At 38.8% G+C, this 16,480-nt stretch overlaps 1 protein-coding gene across 1 annotated transcript; it reads right to left on the reverse strand.

The window, feature by feature from the left end:
• Positions 1 to 619: 619 nt before the first annotated feature.
• On the reverse strand, positions 620 to 16,480 carry dnajc21 (DnaJ heat shock protein family (Hsp40) member C21). The gene is made up of 12 exons (XM_072661738.1): positions 16,007 to 16,480; positions 14,918 to 15,011; positions 14,528 to 14,651; positions 12,645 to 12,773; positions 12,249 to 12,553; positions 10,347 to 10,498; positions 5,759 to 5,846; positions 4,899 to 5,066; positions 2,709 to 2,757; positions 1,619 to 1,770; positions 1,420 to 1,504; positions 620 to 1,190 (listed from the first exon to the last, which is right to left on the reverse strand). Exons 1-12 carry the CDS (start codon positions 16,101 to 16,103, stop codon positions 1,032 to 1,034), a joined length of 1,602 nt encoding a protein of 533 aa, XP_072517839.1. The 5' UTR covers positions 16,104 to 16,480; the 3' UTR covers positions 620 to 1,031.

Consider the following 16,480-nt stretch of genomic DNA (forward strand, 5'->3'; position numbering starts at 1 on the left):
CTACCACCAGCTAAACCCATCACTGGAGTCAGCCAAGTGATGAGGTCTATGCAGTAGTTTATTTCTGTAGTGGAAAAGTGTACTACCCTACACAGTAGACGGTTTGTATTATGTAAACTATGTTCAAATGTTTGTGGACACCACTTATAATCAATGCATTCAGCTACTTGAAGTTGCACCCATTGCTGACACAGATGTGCAATTGCGTATCTAGTCCCACTGGATTAGTATGGCCAATAGAACAGGACTCTCCAGAGCAGATGAACATGAACCTATTGGCACCACGCCTAATGCCAGCCATGGGTATTAAGTTGTGGAGCAGTGGAACTGTGTTCTCTGCAATGATGATGTTGCTACATCCAACTCTTTTGGACAGAAGTGGGATGGTAAACATCCAACATTCTGACCTTACTAATGGTCGTCACTGAATGCAATCAAATCCTCACAGCGATGCCACAAAATCTAAGTGTAATAGTGTAAGTGAACTTTCTAGGATAGCCTTGTAAGTGAACTTAGCCTTGATTTCAGAAGAAACCATAAAGGAGCAGGTGTCCCAATACTTTTGTCCAGACAGGGCAAGTTAACTTTCTAGGAAAATTAAATGAGAACTGACTCAGTGTGGAGTAGCTGTTGTGTCAGACACCAACAGCAGCAGCAAAGACACATTTATTCTCCACTTTTCCAACAGAACAAGAAGGAGTGAGAACATGTTTATTCCACATCGCATTCCTAGAAGAAAACTCTCATGGAGAGACCGTCTTCGGCTCAAAAAATGTTCGATGTAGCTGAAACTCTGATTTTTTTCTGCAAACCTTTGGCAATTTATAGCAGAATGAGCATGCTGTGGAATATCTACTGTAAATGTGTAGAAACTATGTGCACACACCAATGTATTCAGAATGGCAAAACTGTCCACATACAGACACTTTCACAGCACTGCGTGTCTGAGGGTTTCTGCAAAAAGCGTCTCCATTGATTTAGTCTTTATTGTTATTAATGAGCGTAGAATTAACTGCTGGCCACAGCTTTGGTCATCTGTTCTTCCGCTTCTCTTTCTTACTCTTTGTCGTGTTTGCGGCAGCACTGGACTGCACGGCGGTGGCATGGCCTGTGGTCTTCAGGTGGTCAAACAGTTTGTTTCTGGAGGTGAATTCATAATGGCAAGTCACACAGCGCAGGTTCAGCTCCTTCTGCACATAGATAAGAGACAACAGCATACAATATACAACAATCAGTCAATTATAACATTAAAACCACCTGCCAAATACTGTGCGAATACTCCTTCACTTACCTCCTATATGATAGGCTCGCTGACATTTTAAATATTGCTAGTAACATCAGTTACAATATAACCACAATACGGAATTTTGTCCACACAGCTCAGCTATAATGCAAATATATATGCATACAAATTCATACCTCTTGGAGTACTTCCCCACCTCCCTGAGGTTTGCTGTTCTTTTTTGAGTCTTTTCCACCTTTTTTTCCTTTCGTCTTTGAAGAGCTTTAAAAGAAAATACATTCAATAAATCATTACAACAAAACAATGAACAAAATGACAACTAAAGAGTAATGAAGTGTAACAGTGTGGAATTATGAATAACACTGAGGGTCCCACCCTTTGTTGGGTTCGAGGCCATCCTTTTTCACTTCCTCTGTGAGGTCCTCAGAGGCTGGGATGTCCTCATTACTGCCCGTTTGGGTTGGTGGAGTAACGCCTTCTGTGGAATCCGGGACTGGACTCTCAGCCTTTGGCTCTTCTGGAGCATTCTGTGGAACATGTAGGTCAGATTAGCATGGATTTAAAATAAAAAAAAAAAAAAAAAAAAAAAGGAGTAATTATTAGCGTGGATCTTCCCCCGTGGCTTCTCTCTCTTACTCTCTCTGTTTACCTTGCTGTGTGCTTGTGTGTGTGCATGCTGTAGTTTATTTCTGTAGTGGAAAACAGGGTTCAGTTTAAAAGTGTACTACCCTACGGTTTGTATTATGTACACTATATGTTCAAATGTTTGTGAACACCACTTCTATTAAATGCATTCAGCTACTTGAAGTTGCACCCATTGCTGACACAGATGTGCAAGTGCACACAAACAGCGTCTATAGTCCCAGTAGATCAGTATATAGAACAGGACTCTCCAGATCAGATGAACATGAACCTACTGGCACCATGCCTAATGCCAGCCATGGCCATTGAGCTGTGGAGCAGTGCAATTGTGTTCTCCGCAATGATGGTGGTGCTGCATCCAACACTTATGGACTGAGGCAGGGTGGTAAACATACAACATTCGGCCCTCACTAACGGTCATCACTGAATGCAATCAAATCTTCACACCAATGCTCTAAAGTACTCAAGTGTAAACAGAATCTGGTCAAAGTAGGTCCGGATATTATCCAGTTATAGAAGACATGTTAAATTAATAACACAATGTTAACTGTTTTCATTTTCAATATTCATAATAATAAGCATCATACTGCAGTATTTCTGTACCAAAATCTATACAGTTTAACTTCAGACTGATGGATTGCACTTAACTGCTACCCTCCTTATTAAGAATATTTAATAACCAGTGGAAAACAACCCATAAGCATGCAAAGCTTGACCAACAACAAGCCACTAAAAACACTTTCAGCCTCAGGTTAAGAGACTGATGGTCATGGAACTGTTTACAGTCACAGTCCTGATGATAAAGTCTGTAAAAGAAACTTACGTTTGTGTTTTTCTGCTGCCGCTTTTTCTTCTTCTGTTTCTTGGACAACCTGAGATCAAAACACAGTCAATGAGCTAAATTAGAGTGACTGCAATTCCAGTTCGTCCCAGTTCAGTACCAAATTAGGGTTTAAATGAATATATTTCTAATAATAAAAAATGCTGACAATAAAGACATTCTTTCTTTGCACCTTCAGGTACAACGGGAGATGTTAGGATGATGCTGCTAGCAAACACTAGACTGTCACCGATGTCATCTTGGTATATACATGGCAAGAATCAATTATTTGCTTCCAAACTATTAAAAGCTACAAAAACAATTTTAATTAAAAAGTTGTTTGATGAACTGTATCTGGGGTCAGTGACGAATCATGTTCATTATTTGTGCACTCCCTAATACTTTTTACTTAAAAACTGGTATTGTTGTTTATGAACATACAGTCTATGAGTAGGGCTTTTTTTATTATTTCCATTAAGCCCTAAACAAGCTCTATTTATCAGCACAATCATAGGCAGAATATAATCTATTTGCGGAAGAAAGCAGAGAATCAAAGGAAAATTTAAAAACAGGATAAAAGGATCCAGAGAAAATGAGTCACTTAACAACTGCACAAGACCTGGTAGACCACCAAAATTGCCCCCATCAGATAAACAGCACTTAAAGCATTTATCTTTGAGGGAGATGAGAAAATGCATCATCGTATTGGTGCCAGATCTGAAAACATCCACAAATGTTCCATTCTTCCACTTTGCGAGGTCAACTGATGTGGAGCTGATCAAGAAGCTCTTACTGAGAAAAGCAAACAGCCAAATAAAAAAACAAAGAAGCTGCTGCTGCTCATAGTACAAAGGACTGACCACCTCAGAGTGCAGACATCAGCATCCTTGAATGTGTTTCAGATGGCTCAGATGGTCAGAAGCAATAAACTGTCAAACTTCTAGGCCTGAATTTTGAGGCATAAAAATTTCTGGAAATTTCTGCAGAGAAAAATGGAGCTACAGCACCATAAATACTAATAAAAGGACGTATGAAAAAAAATAATGGCAGTCTCTACCTTATGCACATTACTGTACCCTACATTACCTCACAGAAGTGCTTCAGGTTTAATCAATTAATCAATCAAAGCAATGCTCCAATGACTTCTCACAATATTAGTGGACACTACTGAGAAACTGTCTGTTAACAGCTGTATATGCTTCACTTACAGCTAATACAGCAGAGACTGGTCAACGTCTGAGCAGACATTAACTGAACTCACGCGCAATTACACAGACTTGCCGCGCTGTCCGAGAAGCAGAATTAGCCCCAGTTCCGCTAATCACCTGCAAATTGCATGAGAAATTGCATCTCTGGAACTATGCAAGACCATGGTCAAAGGTAAAATGCTTTAAAAAGTGACAAGCGTGAATGAACTGTGATGGCTTCACAATGTGTTAAAACACTTACACAACCGACCTTAGCTTTAATGCCATTGAGCAAAGGGTTGAATTCACAGAAATGTGCTACATATAAGAGGCAGGGTCACGGCTGACAGTGTGAATCAGTGATGTTTGAAAGAAAGCATAATGCTGGTCAGTATTATGTGGGCCACAGAAAGTATATGGAAAGTCATACATGCAGCAACTTCTAAGACTGAACTTTGGAGGTGTGGGGGAAAAAAACTAACAAAAAAAAAACACTAGTCTCGTAAAAAGAATGGAACGGAAGCCGTAACACTGTAAGGGCAAAAAGGAGGGTAGTGTCTAACTTTTGTACCATTACTGCACAGCAGTTTCAGTCAATCTAAAGGCAACAGTGCAATGACTACTGACAATACTGTTGGAGGTAAATCTAAATCACCTAAATCTAATACATATGCATATAGAAGTCATACAGAAAGTATTCTAATCCTATTATTCTGCCCATGAAAAGCACAGAAAGCAGAAAGTCATGTACAGAAAGCACCATAATGCCACACAAAAATACCCTACAACTCAGCACCATTCAGTCAATAAATTGTTTGATCGACTTATAGATAAAACAACAGGGTCGCACAGTAACACAGTAATCATTAACCGACATATATCAAGTTCTAAAGACACTGCATACAGCAGTATATAGTGATATAACTGTAATGTGTTATTCTGTTAGTATCGTGAAAGTCCTACAGTGTAATGACCCTGCTTCAAAAGACCTTGGTGGAGAACATACTTCTGTCTCGGGGCATCGTCTCTCTCCTCCTCTTCATCTTCTTCCCCAGCCTCCTCCTCCTCTCCATCTTTCTCTGCTGAAGTCAGACACTCGTCTTCCTCCTCCAGTTGTTGTCGTAGCAACGCCACCATCTCCCTGTGCTTCTTGGACTTCTCGTGATTCTTCATGCTGAGAAAAGAGAAACAGCCATATGGAGTTTATCCTGGGGTGGTCTTGCTTGATGCCAGTGACTGAATTGTACAATGCCATGCCAAAGCCTGGCACTATAATGTAAGATTTTGTTACAGATACATGTATGTGTAAAGTTTATTTTATATATTTTTAAATAAATAATTAAATAAATAAATAAATATATAGATAAATAAATGTAGGTGTCCCAGTGTTTTCCACTATACTATCCAACCGACTTGGGTCAAGTATTATTAGGGATGAAGATCTGAATAGAATCGGTATTGACAGACAACGGTTTCACAAAATATCTCTGTCTGTCTGTCTCTATATGGCAATCAGACTGAATTGATGAATAGAGCTGACCAATATTTTTAACTGATATTTGATGGTACATTTATCAGAACAGTATGTTTAAAGAGCTACTGTGCTAAATATTGTATTTTACTGTATCTTACAGACATAAATGGTACATTACTCTAAACCAGATGTATTTGGTCCCAGATACAACATATATTCATTACAAGACCTTGTTTTGTATCTCCCTCTCCCTGTACTCAAAAAACAAACATAAAAAACATATTAACACTGCCTGATATCATCCTTCGTATTCTGAGAAGTTTAAAAAATATAACCAATTGTGTGTGTGTGTGTGTGTGTGTGTTTATGTGTATGCGCATTAAGTTACTCACGCTTTGTCAGACTTGAAGGACTTGTCACAGGCAGGACAGTAAAGGTCATCATAAAACTCATCAACATCATCAGCACCATCCACAGCATCTGCCATGAAACACACATGCATAGATTTATTACTGAATGACTGAACTTGGTTTATAGTACCTAGTTGTATATTAAAATATTAAACATTTGTTTGTATTGCACCCTTCATACATAGAGAGATAAACAATTTAAAGATTCAGTTTTGAGAGAAAACAAGGTCCAAGGAACATGAACAATAATAAAATGTTTGGTCAAAGCTTTAAAATAATACAAATCTAATAAATCATTAAAGAAATTAAAATGAAATATGTTCTTTCACCAACCTACATACATAGACTGAGTTGGCAGCCACATGCTGTTCATATTTACATGAAAAAGACAGCTTTACTTCTTTATATGGTTTTATTTATTAAAATAATAATAATAATAAAGTTGATCTTGCTTTTGTTGGAGTGACTATCTCTACTGTCCAGGGAAGGCTTTTTTACTAGACTTTGGAGCATTGCTGTGAGGATTTGATTGCATTAATCTTTAGTGAGATCAGGAAGTTGCATGATCACCAAACCACCTCATCCCGAACTCCCCAACTCATCCCAAAAGTATTGGATGGGGCATCATCCATCATTCCAGAGAACAGAGTTCTTCCACTGTTCTACAGCTTAATTCTGAGGGGGCTTGATACCCCTCTAGCCCACACCTGGCACTAGGCAGTATGGTGCCAATAGGTTCATGTTTATCTGCTTCAGAGAGTCTATTCTATCTGCAGTACATCTCTACAGGGACCAGACAAGCTGTGTGTGTGCATCTGCAGATCTGGATCAGCAATGTGTGCAAAAGCAGTTAAATGCATTAATTAGATGGGGCGTCAACAAACATTTGGACATACTGTGAACTGAAGAATGTCATTTGTGACAATCAATGGACATAATTAGCAACATTTTCTGTACTTAAAATCTTTCAAAGCAGTCGTACCACAAATCTATTTTAAATCACTCACACACAGCCTTTCAGATGTGTATAAGGGGAGGAATTAGCACATCAGTTAGACCCTCAGGCGACAAACAAAACATCTGCACCTAAGCCTCACACACCTCACGCTTGTGCACGACCGTGTTTGTGTGTGGTAACCGCAGGCCTGGTCAGTGTTGGCGTGATGGGGTCAGTGTGAGATGTGAAAACAAACACACACGCCATGTCCACCTGTTGTTTGTGTGCCATCTCAACTGTAGCATTTAAAATTCCCAGATTCCACGATCACGGGAACTGGTGTTCTCCTCGGAAATTCATGGAATACAGACAAAACTGCACAGCCTTCTCAAAGTTACAAGAGCTCAATACTATGGGCGTTAAAACACGTGATAGATTCATCTTAAGCTGGAAACACCTGTTTATTAAAGTACTCGTAATATACTGGGCACTCGCATGTAATGAGATCATAAAAAGCACTTGTATATAATGCTATTATAAAAAAAAAGATTATCTATGATTTTACTGATTGGAATCTGATTTAATTTCATAAATTTAATATTCTACTGTATACTATTTTGTTAATAATTGAAATTGAAATTTAAATTTAATTTAAATAATTCAGAAATTGCACCAAAATAAACATCTCAAAAGAAGTATTTGCCTTAAAATGGTTCTTTACATTTGCGTTAAACCTTTTGTAGATGGTTCCAGAAAATGATTAGGAGCAGAGCTCTTGCCACTCATCTGCTAAACCCTAATCAGGCACTTAACCATTTCCCCTTAATCAAGCGGGGGCCAGAGGACTATTCATTAAAGCCAAAACAGATCTGATGCGCACACAGCTGTGCAAACTCAATAAAGCCTGCAGACATTCAACAAATGCCGCTGGCACATGTTTTGTCAAAAAACACCAAAAATAAATAAATAAAAAAAAGCACATGCATTGTGTATGCTTTCAGCTATTTTTGCAGGGGAAGTATTTTGTGTTTTCACTTCTTTTTGTTTTTGTTATTGATTTTATTGTTTTGATACAAACAGAGTTTGGAGATGGGGGTTAAAATTTCCCATCAAGGCCTCACACCCACCTTGCCCCACCCCTTACAAACCACTGAGGAGGTTTAAAATAGTAATTTTAAACAAGAACAAAAAAGTAAAAAACACAATATGTAGAATAACTATAATGTTTCTATATGTATACAAACATATTTACATTATATAATGTAATGTGTTATGTTGTGTGATTTAATATCTTTTTAAAAGAAATCTTTTTATATTTAAGCACACACATACGAAATATATATATATATATATATATATATATATATATATATATATATATATATATAAAAACACACACCCACCCCCACCTTAGTTAATATATAAAATGAACGTGCATACTTTAGTATAAACACCAATTATTCTTCACACTTCATGATGAATGCACCTACAGAAATGCCATAAAGGATTTTATATCATTATATACAATTACGATGTGTAAGAATTAGATTTGAATTAGATTAATATACATTCAAATATGAACTTTATTTTTCTTCTACAAACGTTATTTTGAAAGAAACATTTTGTTACTAGAAAATCAGGCCACAGTTCTGTTTTTTTTACGTATTTAAGATTAATATTAATATGAAACGTTTTGCATTGCGTAAATTCTGTTTTATTACTCAAAATATGTTTGTTTTTGCTAAACATTTAAGACTTTTGAGCAAATTACTTGTGATGTGCACATTAGTAGTTTGTAGACTAACAGCAGTTTTACATTTTACAGAGCTGTGGAAACTCTAAAATGTGGACTGAAAACCAAAATAAAGCTTTATAGCATTATTTCAATTTTCATCATTAGACATTTAAATAATACTTAAATTTGCCTTTAAGGTATAAAAAGAACAAAAATATAATGGACTATTTAATTAATGAACACAATCGGGAATAATAATCATAAGCGATAGCACGATTATTTAAATTTCACAACATCCACTGTTGCACCACAGTTGAATCGACTGGCTGGGTGAAGTACACATACCTGTGCCATATCACTGGGTGTGTGAGTTTTTATGGACTTACTGAAAACCAAGTCACTTGCTACGTACACAAGTACAGGTGTGCGCGTTGGTCATATTTCAGATGGACCACACTTCCTCATGTTCATCTGTTGTTTGTATTTGGTCTCGACTTTAGCATATGACTTTCCGTGATTTAATTTTCCCAGAATTTTTCATGGAAATACTTTGTGGCTTGTCCATAGAATTTGACTTGCCTCAAATATTATCTCAAAACAATGCTTTTGTGATTATACAAACAGGGTAAGACCGTTTTTAACTCCCTGAACACAAGGAAATGGCCAAACAGCACGGTAATTCGTTATTTAGCTATTTTCAATGACATTTTTAATTCATCTTGTGTTAGCTTGTTTCATTCATTTTTTGTTATTATTAGTACTATTCAGAAACATTTAATAAACATTTTTAATGTTCAAGCTTTTATGGCAACATTAACAGTAACCAGTAGATCTACATGGGGCTTAAGGCTGGTTTATACCTGGTGTGGACAGGCACTGTCGCACTGGACCATCCGCATAGCTTGACATTCATTCGTCTTGTTCTGCCATGCCCAGCAACTGTGCCAATTAGACCCATTGCTGACATCGATGTGCAAATGCATAGAGCTTGTCAAGTGCCTGTAGAGAAGTACTGCCAATAGAATAGGACTTTCAGGAGCTGATAAACATGAACCCCCATGGCACCAGGGCTAATGCTAGTTGTAGGCTAGAGGGGTACTAAAGCCCCCCAGCACTGAGCTGTGGAGCAGAGGGAACTGTGTTCTCTGAAATGATGGTGCTCCATTTCATACATCTGGGATGGGTTGGGGAGTTTGGGATGGGTTGGGGAGTTCGGGATGGGTTGGGGTGGTGATCATCATCCAACATCCTGATCACACTAACGCTCTTGTCGCTGAATGAAATGATCCAGAGTCTAGGAGACTAGAGACAAGCCTTCTTCGCCAGACGGTAGAGACATTTGTCTATATAGTGTATGTCAACGTAAGACCAAATGAGCACGTCTAGATTATTTAACAACATGGTTAACAGCATGGATTGTATGATTTAGGGTACGGCGGAAACAAAATATGATCAAATTAACCTTTCATCCAAAATAATCCTTTAACTGCCTCTACTAAGCCCCACTTAAGAGCGGATGTGAGCAGTGGCACATGGTCGAGAGTCTTGGCCTTCGTTTGTGCAGTGGGAAACAGGCCAAGGCTCCACTTTGACTGACTGAGTGCAAACAGGCCTACTGCAGTATTATTTACTACCTAAACTGTAAGCTATAAACTTTACAGAGCTTTTTCCATTTGCAGAATATAACCTGCTCAAATTACATTACCAAACTCATGTCTGTGTAATTCTACAGTTATTGAGACAATTTGGACTGAATGTTTCAAGCCTGCACTTTTAACAGGATTTTAGTCTCAGTGAGCTACAAATTAATTCAGAAATAATTTAACAAAATGTAATCAGTGATTTTCATGTCATTATAACCATAAAGGACTGTATGTGTGCATTCTCTACTTCCTCACCTGCGTCTACTCTGTCCTGTGTGTCGTCAAGCTCCTCCTCAGTGTCCGAAGCGTCTCCAAACTGCTGTCCGTACTGAGCCTCCATCTGCTGCAGCTCTTTTTCCAGTTCAGACATGGCTGCCCAACTCTGCTCCTTATAATTCTCTGCCAGTCTGAGAAGCAGAACCCACAGTAGAGCATCTCTATATTAGAGCTGAGCAATGTTACTATCCTCATCATTATCATGATTAAATTACATCACAATATGAGAAGATTTGGTTTTCCAGTATATTGCAGAGATTATCAGCATGTCTAGAACACGGGCCAACTGCAAGTTTCACTACAAGGTGAGCATAATTACTTCAGGTTAATTCAGTTTATTGTCACACAGTTTGTCCTGGCTCCTAAGTGGCACAGCCATCATCTGGAAAGTGATGCTGCAGCCATTCATTGGCAGGAGTCCCAGTAGGCAAAGTTGGCCTTGCTCTCCGAGTGGGTAGGATGGAGTGTAATGCCGTAACAGGATTTGCTGTTAACATTCTCCCTCAAGCGTGTTGAGATGACGTGACACTAGCAGCAGCTGCAAAAGACAAGGTTGGGTCTAGGTCTGGATAATATCATATCATAGCTAGAGCTAGAGCGACTTGTCAGCGTAATCATCATTAACGATAACGGAAATACGTTGTTTTGCATAACATGCATCAATGTGTCGCAAAGATGGCCGGACCTACTAAAAAAAAAAAAGGGGCTGTGTCACAAACTGTACACTACCACACTAAATAGTGTGCTAAAAATAGGGCACAATCATTAGTGCATTCACTAATGTTGTAAGCAAAGTATAGACTTGTGTGGTTTGGGTTTCTCTAGAGAGCAAGCTGCAGCTAAAAAACCCATGGAAATGTATAGCGTGGAAGTATGTGGGGCTCAGTAAGCCTTATCTTTGTCAATTGCTGTCTTAAGACGTCAGCATAACAGTGCCATAAATGCTGTGTCCCGATGTTAAAAGTCATTTATGCACCGCTGCTGTTAGGGTAAGGTAACATTTTACCATGCATTACCCAACACTGTTTTTCAGTTTTGTTTTGTTTGTTTTTTACAATAAAATTACCACCTGTTGCTGCAGCCTGTAAATCCTCCAAATAAAATTAAATAAATAAATAAATAAATAAATTAAAATGGATAATATTAATAATATAATTTATGACAATACAAAAATATTACTATTAATTATTTATTATACTATACTATTATTACTTTTAGTAGTAAAGAGTTGCTGCAACATAAGAGGTTACCTGCTGACATCCTGATACTATGTGTTTATATGATTATTTGAAAAACTATTGAAATATTAATATTAAGAGAAATAGAGCTACCCAGCCCCCCCCCCCCCCCCCCCCCCCCCCCCCCCCCCCGCTCCATTATTATGGTTAAAGGACACAAAAACTTTTCGAATAATCAATAAACTGGTCATTTGTTTAAAAATAATAATAATAAAAAAAGGTTTGAAAAATTAATTTAGGTTAATTTATCAATAAAATAATAGGTCTAATGCTAACCTTCATCCACCCACAGCAATTTCTAAGAAGTACTGTGATATCAAATTTCTGCATATCACCTCCAGCATTTAGGGATGTTGCAATAAACATTTCCCATGATAATATATTTGTTACATGTTGAACAAAATCTTAATAAACCACCTTGTCTGTTTTCAGTTGTTGCATAATCTACAAATAAAGCAGAATCTGAACATGCTAGAGGGGGTAATGACATTGTTACACTCCTAAAATATGGCACCATCTATCAAACATGGCCAGAAATAATTGCACTGTAATACTGTAGTATTTTGCTTGGCCAAAAACAGTAAGTTTATGCCCCACTAAATGTTTATCCAAACAGGGAAACAGAGACTGTATGAGAACTCACTTGGCCTGTTCTAGTTTCTGTTTCCTCCTCATCTCCTCCACCCTTTTGGCTTTTTCTGCGTTCTGCTCCTCCACCAGCTTTTTGTGGGCCTGCACACGTTTGTCGCGCTTGCGGACGAAGGCCACAAGTTGGCGCACCAGCTCACTGCGCTCTTTCCTGGCCTTGTCTCGGGTCTTCTTGTTCTCCTTTTCCATGGCTCTTCTCTCCCAGCGGTTGGAGGCCTGCCGGGTGTCATACTCTTCCTTCCATGCAAAACTTTTCCTTGTGCAGAAACTCTGCCAGCAGCCATAGAACAGATGCACAACCTAAAAGAGGGGAGAGTATCAGACAGGCAGTATTCAGTAGAATCCACAACACCCTTCTACTCTTCAGTTGTGATCTTTGGTGACTTATTACCGTATCATAGTCACTCTCAGAGTCTCCAAAGGTGGGGAAGTCTTCACATTCATCATCTTCCTCCTTAGTGTGCTCCAGTTCTTCCTTTGCAATGGACTCGAAAAGGTTCCTGTATACAGTGTAGAACCCCTACAGAGAAGGATATACTTATTATACCATAACATAAAAGCCCGTACAGACATTATTTAGCTAACATATGTGAAAGGGACATTTAACTTAGTTTCCCTCTTTACCCTAAATGCAGTTAAACAGTCAAGAAATATGTTGTGATAGTGATATTACATTGGAGCTATGAGGTATGGCAAAGTATTGAAGGTGTATAGCTTTGTGCAAGCTTAAAAAAAAAAAAATCACACTCGTCTCAAAACATGTTAAAAAGACATACAGACAAAATTCAGCGTTCAAAAAGGCTGCTTCTACTGTTTTAGCCACATTATGTGCTTTTTTTGTCCTCGTTCACAAAAAAAACAGCATGTCGAAGTGTCCGCAAAAACACAAACCAGGGTATTTAAGCTTCCCCTAACAACTGTGTGGTTTGAGGAACGTGTGTGGTGATTTAGGCATGCAGGTGGTATTTAGTTTAAGCTACATTATCTTTGTAGTTAAAGAGTCAAAACTAAAAAAGCAAATTCACATTCAGACTATATTTGAAGTAAATTACATTAGAAACATGTGGGTTTTTTGCCACAGTGTTGTTTATTATTATTATTATTATTAATATTATTAATTTAATTAGTTGTAGTATTAATAATAATAAAAGCTAAATAAAAACAAATAACGACAACTTATTTACAAGGGAGAGCAAAGCTGCCTTGGCTGAAGATGATGTGCCAGGCAAGCACAGGCTTATACTGATATCTAGTGGCCAAGAGTGGAACAGCAATTGTTTTCATTCCTATTCTGTTTTACATTTACATTTACATTTATGGCATTTAGCTGACGCTCTTATCCAGAGCGACTTACAAGGTCACACGTATTACAGCGTTGGGCCAATGTAGTGTTAGGAGTCTTGCCCAAGGACTCTTATTGGTATAGCGCAGCATAGTCACCCAGACTGGGAATCGAACCCCAGTCTCCTACATGGTGTGGTAGCTCACTGACAGCTAGTGGTGTTATCTGTTGCGCCACAGCAACCACATCCATCTATTTCATCCATCTATTACCAAAACACACAAATCATAGCTCTGAAATAACCACATTATAAGTACAGAATTATTGGGACACCTACACATTACACCTACAGTACCTTTTATGACATCCCATTTTAAATATGGAGCTGTTCTCCCTTCGCAGCTCTAACAGCAGGTTTGTCACTCTGCAGTTAGTGTTGGAGACCCCGTTCTGTAACTTTAAGTTGCTGTAGTTCCTAAACACTTCCACTGTTCAATACTACCACTCACAGCTGATGGTGGAAGATCTAGGAGGGATGAAATTTCACCAGATGACTTCTTGTTGCAGCAGTGGCTCCTATTACATACAGAACCACGCTGGATTTTAGTGAGCTCCTAAAAGCCACCTATTCTTTCACTAATGTGTGTAAAGGAAGACTGCATGGCTAGGTGCTTGTTCTTTTACACCTGTGGTAGTGGGACTGAATAAAACGCCTAAATTCAATGATTAAGAATCCAATACTGTAGTGTATGTTTGCAGTGATGTTTGGGAGTAAATGTTATTAGCATTTCTGGAATTTCTGGGATTCTGATTTGAGATTAATTTAAAAGCAAAAAATATAAAAGTGTATAATCAATTGTATTTTATATATTTTTTATTGCATCTTCCTTTAGAACCTGTGAAGTTAAACACGACTAGAGTGAAAGAATTGTTTTCTACACTTACAGATAAGCAAATACTCTTTTCTTCTCGTCCCTCATTCACTCACTCACCTTCTCATCGTCTCCGTAACCCGAGTAACAGGTTACAGTGAAGTACTGCAAGAGATCAATACTGTCATCCTGGTACTCTCCATCTACTCCACCCTTCAGCAGCGCCTCACGGTGGTTATCGTACCTGTAGCAGGAGGAGAGGCCACATTAACTCAAGTTTACAGACCCAACTCATCCCAAATGTATTGGATGGAGCACAATCCATCATTCCAGAGAACACAGTCACCCTTTATGCCCCTCTAGCCCACGCCTGGCATTAGGCATGATGCCAATAGGTTAATGTTTATCTTCTTCAGAGGGTCCTGTTCAATCATACCATTTCTGTTTATCAATTAACTTATTTAAACTTAATTGTTAACAGTCGAACATCACAGCTAAAGCAGTGCTTACCAGGCTCTCTCCTGTGGGTCACTAATTACATCATAAGCCGCCTGAATCAGTTTGAACTGCTCTGCAGCTTCCTCTGCGTTCTCCAGGTTCTTATCTGGAAACAAAAATGCATTTATTGATTATTTATGGCAAGCTTTTAAGAAAGAATTTTAGCACTCAACATCTGAATGAATGTGGCACTGGTGGCTCAGGGGTAAGAGCACTGGGTTGTGTGTTCAATACTGTTAGACCCTTGTGCAAGACCCTTAACCCTCTTTGCTCCATGGGAGCTGAAGCATGGCTGACACTGTGCTCCAATCGTACTGTACTTTACAAGTATAATGACAATAAAGGTACTTATTCTGTTACGTACTGTTATTCACTCCAGCTCAGCACTTTAGCTATAAAAGTATTGGGACACCTACTGACTCATCATTTCGTCTGAAATCAAGGGTATAATGTATCCCACTTTTGTTGGAGTAACTGTATCTACTGTCCAGGGAAGGCTTTCTACTCATTTCTGGAACACTGCTATAAAGATGTGATTGCATTCAGCAACAAAAGCGTTAGAGAAGTCAGGATGTTGGATGATCACCACCCCACCTCATCCCAAACTCCCCCCAAAAGCTTTGGATGGAGCACCATCCATCATTCCAGGGAACACAGTTCCACTGCTCCACAGCTCAATGCTGGGGGGCTTTATACCCCTCTAGCCAACGCCTGGCATTAGGCATGGAGCAATAGGTTCATGTTTATCTTCTCCAGAGGGTCCTATTCTATAAGCAATACTTCTCTACAGGGACTAGACAAGCTGTGGGTGTGCATCAGCAATGGGTGTAGGAACAGAAGTAACATAATGCACTGACTAGAATGGGTGTCACAAACATTTGGACATTATGTATATGCATAAATATTGTTTACATAATATTCAAACTGAGATATAGGGTTCAAGTGGGTTTAAATAATGTACCTCTGTACAGCACAACACCCTGTGAGCATGTGTAACTAGACCTATGTGCTTTTAAATGGTCACTTTTGTTACCAAGCTCTCCTAATCTCAGCTGTGATTTCTGTTGTTTGTTGACATGCTGTCTTATTGATATTACCTACCTGGGTGCCATTTGAGGGCCAGTTTCCTGTAGGCTTTTTTCACATCGTCATCTGTGGCGTCCCTCTGGACCCCCAGCACCTCGTAGTGGCACTTCATCCTGGAGAGATGCTCCTAATGAAGAACTAGCTAACGTCAAACTGGAAGTTCCCCCAACCACAGCAGACCACAGCAGATACAGAGACCGAGCAGATACAGACACGCAGCACCTGTACAGATAAACTACCCCCGGCTCGGGGCAGCACAGCAACAGCCCCAACACACTCACACCGGTTAGCCTGATAGCATCGGCTAACCCCGCTTAGTCCACGCTAAGACACTACTTCTAATTTCTAACTTTAAAATAAACATAAAACACTCCGCGATTCATAACTCATATCTCAAGGCTACCCGCTGTATTAATTTTGTAAAATACTAAAGTTTATCCCGCTGTTTTATTCGCTTTCCAGCTACAAGCTAACCGCACTCCACAACAA

This window comes from Salminus brasiliensis, chromosome 18 (genome assembly GCF_030463535.1).
Source record: "Salminus brasiliensis chromosome 18, fSalBra1.hap2, whole genome shotgun sequence".
Taxonomy (NCBI): domain Eukaryota; kingdom Metazoa; phylum Chordata; class Actinopteri; order Characiformes; family Bryconidae; genus Salminus; species Salminus brasiliensis.

Coding starts and splice junctions, on each gene's coding strand:
- dnajc21 (XM_072661738.1), bottom strand. CDS start 16,103: ATGAAGTGCCACTACGAGGTGCTGGGGGTCCAGAGGGACGCCACAGAT. Junction 14,652..14,917: donor GACCCACAGGAGAGAGCCTG/GTAAGCACTGCT, acceptor CTCCTGCTACAG/GTACGATAACCACCGTGAGG. Junction 1,505..1,618: donor GGCCTCGAACCCAACAAAGG/GTGGGACCCTCA, acceptor TTTCTTTTAAAG/CTCTTCAAAGACGAAAGGAA.